Source organism: Portunus trituberculatus, chromosome 16, assembly GCF_017591435.1.
Source record: "Portunus trituberculatus isolate SZX2019 chromosome 16, ASM1759143v1, whole genome shotgun sequence".
NCBI lineage: Eukaryota > Metazoa > Arthropoda > Malacostraca > Decapoda > Portunidae > Portunus > Portunus trituberculatus.
The window spans coordinates 13,930,099-13,936,098 of NC_059270.1; the positions used below are offsets into that span (position 1 = coordinate 13,930,099).

The 6,000-nt window shown below is 35.2% G+C and overlaps 1 protein-coding gene across 3 annotated transcripts in view; it reads left to right on the top strand.

The window, feature by feature from the left end:
* The window catches only part of LOC123504453, a 76,293-nt gene that overhangs the window by 25,862 nt on the left and 44,431 nt on the right, over window positions 1–6,000 (top strand). Inside the window, exons 11-15 of one of the 3 annotated variants that reach the window (XM_045254971.1) lie at window positions 3,028–3,102; window positions 3,443–3,542; window positions 4,172–4,440; window positions 4,708–4,915; window positions 5,145–5,317. In XM_045254971.1, coding sequence (XP_045110906.1) covers window positions 3,028–3,102; window positions 3,443–3,542; window positions 4,172–4,440; window positions 4,708–4,915; window positions 5,145–5,317 — 825 coding nt within the window. The remainder of the gene's footprint in view (window positions 1–3,027; window positions 3,103–3,442; window positions 3,543–4,171; window positions 4,441–4,707; window positions 4,916–5,144; window positions 5,318–6,000) is intronic. The other 2 variants (XM_045254973.1, XM_045254974.1) reach the window with 2 other exon arrangements.

A 6,000-nucleotide genomic window follows, 5' to 3' on the forward strand; every position in this document is an offset into this window, starting at 1 on the left:
TGTTTTATGACTGAACTGGACACCCTCTGAGTCGTTATTAGTGTGTTGAAGTGAGATTATGATACTGTGAAGTAATTATTATTTGTCTGGTCCAGCTTTATACCGGTCTCAAAATAATCTCTTTTAATAGCATCATTGTTAGAGTTCTGTGATGTATAGTTGTCATAATGAAGGTAGAGGGAAAAAACAAGTGTTTGAAAAGATCATAGCATTCTTATGATGTAGAGAGAGGGTGGAGAAATATGGCAGTGAGGCCTGGGATGAGGCGAGGGTCTTGAAGGGAGAGAGAACACATGTGAAAGAGGGGAGGGTTCAAGGTCCAGCTGTCAGCCATAGCTGTCTTGCAATGATACATTTGTTTGTTTGTTTGTTTCTTGTTATCTTCTCTTCCCCTGGAAGTTTCTGATTCTCATTCTCGTCAATTTATGCCTGTAAGGACGTTACTTCTGAAAAGTAGAGAGCTAAATGATGCACCTCCTCTCATGACACCTGGCCATTTACTGAGTCATTGAGTGAGAGAGAGACACACGACCATTGAGTGATACATAATTTTTTAGGGTGTGAGTCATGCTATGATACAACTGCACAAGACATTTAAAAATGGCTTCCTGGTGGGAAGGGTATGTAATTATAAAAAAATAAACTACACCATCTGGTAATTTAGGGTCTGAAGGTTTTGGAGAGACAATAATCCCAAAATTTTTAATCCCCTCAAAATTAAATAAACAATTCCTGCACCGTCCCCCTAAAGTTCGAGTTGAACTGCCCAACCTTTCCCCGAATTAGTCTGAGTTAGTGAGGGTCATCTGTATCTCTCTCTCTCTCTCTCTCTCTCTCTCTCTCTCTCTCTCTCTCTCTCTCTCTCTCTCTCTCTCTCTCTCTCTCTCTCTCTCTCTCTCTCTCTCTCTCTATATATATATATATATATACTTTTTTTTACACTATGGCCTATAGCGTCTGTAGGTATACTTGAAGAACATGTATAGGAAGCACTGTTCAGCTTCCACCCATTTAGTGGTGCAGGCAATTCTATTTATATATATATATATATATATATATATATATATATATATATATATATATATATATATATATATATATATATATATATATATATATATATATATATATATATATATATATATATATATATATGTGTGTGTGTGTGTGTGTGTGTGTGTGTGTGTGTGTGTGTTATTAATGAAAGGTTTCTTGTTCTTTCATATATTGCAATGTCTAGAGTAAATATTCTGATATATGTCTATCTTCTTTAGACATCCATCTTACATAGATATTAGTGGTTATGCATTGTGGGTTCTGAAAATGTGACTTGAAATGTGACAAGTGTTCATAGGGGAAATTTTCATGTGATCCCGTCCTATCCACCAGTTTAGAAATGTTGGACCATTGTTGCTTTATGTGATATGTTATACATTGTTGTGTCTAGTTATATATTTGTAGTTTTACTGAAGATTTGCTGCAGTTGTATAGTGTGTAGAGTTAAGTTCATGCTTGAATGTTAGAGATGTGGCTTGAGTTTCAGAATCATGATGATAGTGCTTGTATGAGACAATCTGGTTGAAATGGGAACTGGTAGATATTGTCTGTTATGGATGATCCTTCATGGTATGGCATTACTTGATATAGAATACATACCTTCTTGTATGGAATGTGCCGTATTTAGTGATTGTCAACTTCATACTACTCTTAAATATATTCTTCTGCCTTGACTATATCATGGTATTGGACAGCATCAGTAATGAAAGTATCAATAGCAGAACTGTAAAAGTACTACACTAATATAATAGTGGAGCAGATTGTGGGAGACATGCTGTAGATGGAACAGCATTGGTTATCCAAAATCCACCAAAGGTCTATCCCACAAAGGTGAAATTTCAGCATCATCTGCTTGGAGGCCATTAACAGACACCAAGAACACTGCCAGCTGTCATATGAGCTTGATTTTGGTGGCAGCAAATAAGTTGTACAGGTTTTATAGCTTCTCTGTTGTCACAAGAAATACATCTCTGCAGAATAAACTTTGTGCTTAGTGTTCTCATCAACATTTAGCCTTGCACAAATTTCTCTTTTTTTTTTTTTTTTTTTTTTTTTTTATGTGGAGGATTGGTCTATGTTAAATATTTCAATGTTAGAACAAACCTTACACTGTCAGTGAAGTAATCAGGCTACATGCTTAGAGCTTAATTGAAGTTTTTTAGTTCAGCACATTATAGAGAAAATGGAAATAGCATAATTTAAAGCAAGTTTTCAAGAAAAAATGTACAAATTTTTTTCATATCATGCTAATTTTTATTCCTTTAAAGTATGCATTGATTCTTTTGTTAATTTTATGTAAACATGTAAAAACTCGGTCATTATGATATGATTTTGCATGTTTATTTATTTTGTAATCTGTAAGGAGTTTTTTATGGAAAAGTTCTGCAGGTATTTAAAAAGTTGATAAACATCATTGTTCTCCTTGAAAATTTTTTTCCAGAATTATACATTATTTCAGTCCTGTTGATGACATTAGTTTAAAACTTTATATCATATATATTTTTTTTTATCTACATGTGTATTTGAAGCCTATTTTGTGGAAATTCCTTAATGGATGACTACAACAGAAGAATATAAACTTTTTTCTTGTCCTTGTATTCCCCTTTTGCATGGTCTGATTCTCTCATACTTCTCTCACCTCCTTTCTTCCATGTACATTAGCACTATTCTGCTATTTCACTAAAAGTTATTCTGTTTCACCATACAACATACTCATATGTGCACTGTCTTAGGCATCTCATATTGTGTGCTTTTTTGCCTTAGAGTGGTGCATTTGACTTGAATTAAATTAGTACTTAGTAATGTTATGAAATGTAGTCATCGTGAACGGCCGACTATTTTTAAAAGGTCATTACTTCTATACTAGCAGAACTTTTGGATTAGGTTGGCAGACATGAGCATTTAGTTGATTGTCAGCTTGAGTGCAGTTGTCTTGGTGTCAGATTCTGTGATGGATGAATGTCCTTTCAGCTCTCACAGGTTACTTCTACTCAAGGCACAGTCAAACCAGCACCCAACACTTCAGCCATGGAGGTGCTATTTAAGGTAAACTGCTTTGTCTCTCCCTGACACAGCTCTTCATTGTGTTAATGAATTTCTTTCAACTTAGAGGTCTGCTTTGTACCAAAACATGTTTTGTCATTCATGGTAATGATATTGTTGAATGATGATATTTCATGTTAGTTTGAAATAATTTTCTGAAGTCTAGAAAGTATATAAATTTCTTGGTTTGTATTTGATCAAGAATTTTATATAGATATCATCTTAATTATGCTCAAATTGTTGGTTAATGGTTTTATATCTTACTGTTTAAAAGTGCATTCAAAGCAGATCAGTTTCATTTATATTGATGTATGGACCATCAAATATTCTGCCTTATTTTCAGTTATTAAATGGAGGGATGAAGGATGCAGTAGTGAAGCCATCACCCATGCCAGTGCAACCAGCTGTTCCAAATGCTCCTACTGAAAATGATCTCATTGCTAGTAAGTTTCATTTTCTTTCATACTTTTCTTCAAAACTGATGAAAAGAATAGTTTGTAAGTGGTAATGATTAATGACTTGTGTATTGCTACCAATGACTTGTGAAGTGCTGCCTGAATTATCACAATGACTTGTGAAGTGATTTCTGTATGCTACTCTGAAAAAAATATTTGCTGTCTTCACTGACTCTTCCAGTTTATGTGATTTATGGTAGCTAAATTATATATCCAACAACTTGAGGACATGACAAATCTACGTATGTATCAAGCTCATCAGTAAGAAAAGGCATAATTGACAAAATTTAGAATTTACAACTTGCAGTTCTCAGACCAACTTTCTTATTAGTATTTTAAATGTTTTTAAGTGAAATACGAATTGATTTGAATTTTTTGGGAAAAAAAGGCATTGAGGCAGATCAGGAAATATAAACAGGCTGGCACTGTTGGGGTTAGATGACATTTCGTTGCAGCAGAACCAGTGTTCACACCATCTGTCACTTCACACCACAGCTACCCATTTTATTTGAAAAAGTGATATGCAATAGGCACTCAGGTATTATGAATACAGTCCCTTTGTTCAATGAGAATTGTGTGCTCAGGTGTTGTAATAATTATCATGCTTCATTTTTCAGTGTTAATGAAAGGAAATACATCAAGTTCAGGACAGCAAACACAGGGTCATGGCCTCTCCCATCAGCAGCAGTCTCGTTCCATGCCGCCTCCATCTGTACCCAACTTCAATGTACCTCCACCAAGCATGGTCGCTCACTACCAACCTCCACCCAATGTTCCTGGTCTAACAACTCAGGGGACACCATCACAGGATGTAATAATGAAATTACTTCAGCAGCAGCAACAGCAGCAGCAGCAACAAAAGAGACAGCAACATCTTTTGCAACAGGTAAGATGAATCGTTAAACAACCACCAATAATGCCACCTGCAATTGTATTATTCTCTGTTATAAATGTAATGGTCACATTTATACTTTACAACTGCTCTCCATTTATCCTTATAGTATGCTCTCACTTGGTTGACTTTTTGTAAATGGTGGAGAGCATTGCCTATGCTTTTGGTCTATCAGTTATTTTCCTATTTATAATAATAATAATCAAACCAAGCTTTTTATTGACTCAAAAATATGTAATTTATTTTACTTCATACAAATCAAAGCAGCAGCAGCAACAGCAACAACAACAACAACAACAACAGCAGCAGCAACAGCAGCAGCAACAACAGCAGCAGCAACAGCAGCTTGATCCAATCAAGCAGTTAATGGGAGGCTTGGGGCGCATGAGTGTTACTCCATCACCTCAACCACAAGACCAAGTCTTGAGGGATGCTCTGCTTCGACCAGATGTTCAAAAGTTACTACAAAGTAAGTTTCCATCTACAGTTGTAAGTTTTTAAATTAATTAAATTATTTATTCTAGTAATTATAATGTATATTGAAATTATAAAAAAATGTGATGTATATAAAGTTAATGATATTTATGAAAAAAATATCCATCTTCATTTGGTTTGATGGTGAAAGATTATGATATTGGTGGTCCCCTGTATTGTTCATTTGTGTTAATATAGTTAAATGAACATATATATCTTTCCAGGAGTAGCTAGTGGACATGTCACAGCAGATCAGCTTGTTACTCAGCTGAAGAGTGTATCTGTCACACCCTCCCAACGTGATGCCATCACCACAGTCTTGAAATTCCTCAACAGACAGCATTCTCAGCCACTCATTCCCCACCGCACCACCCTCACTCCTTCCCCAACACCACAGGTAAATGTTTTGCATTTTTTAATGGTTTTATTCTGATTAATCATGCTGTTTTCTTGCCCCATACATACTGTATATTTTGACATATAAGACAACCCAAAAATTTTAGTCTGAATTTAGTAGTTTAACTTTTATCAGTGGCATATCTATTAACAGCAGTGTTCCTCAGGGTTCTGTCCTGTCATCTACTCTCATTTCACTATTCATCAATGATTTAAACCAAACTTCTTGTCCTATCCACTTCTATGATGAAGATACCACTTTACACTTTTCTGCATCTTTTCTTGGACAACTAACCCTTCAGGAAATAAGTAGATCATGCAGAGAAGCCACAAAATGCTTGACTTCTGATATCTAAAATTCTGATTGGATAGTGCAAAAATTCAATTCCTCCATCTATCAACTTGACATAATCTTCCAGACAACTATCTCTTCTTCTTCATTGACATTCAACTGTTCCCCCTTCTACACTCCCCTCACAAGTTTTGTGCTTGTTTTGCAGTCAAGTTTGGCGCTTAGTCCTAAATTCTTCCCATCCTGAGCTTTGTGTATTATTAGCATGAGTTTTATGCTGCTTTGAAAATTATAATTATCAGTTGTGTTTACCTATCATTGGTTTCATGTGTGCTTTCTCAAGACACCAATAAGATCTTACATATCTGTAGCACAGACAATGTCATACCCAC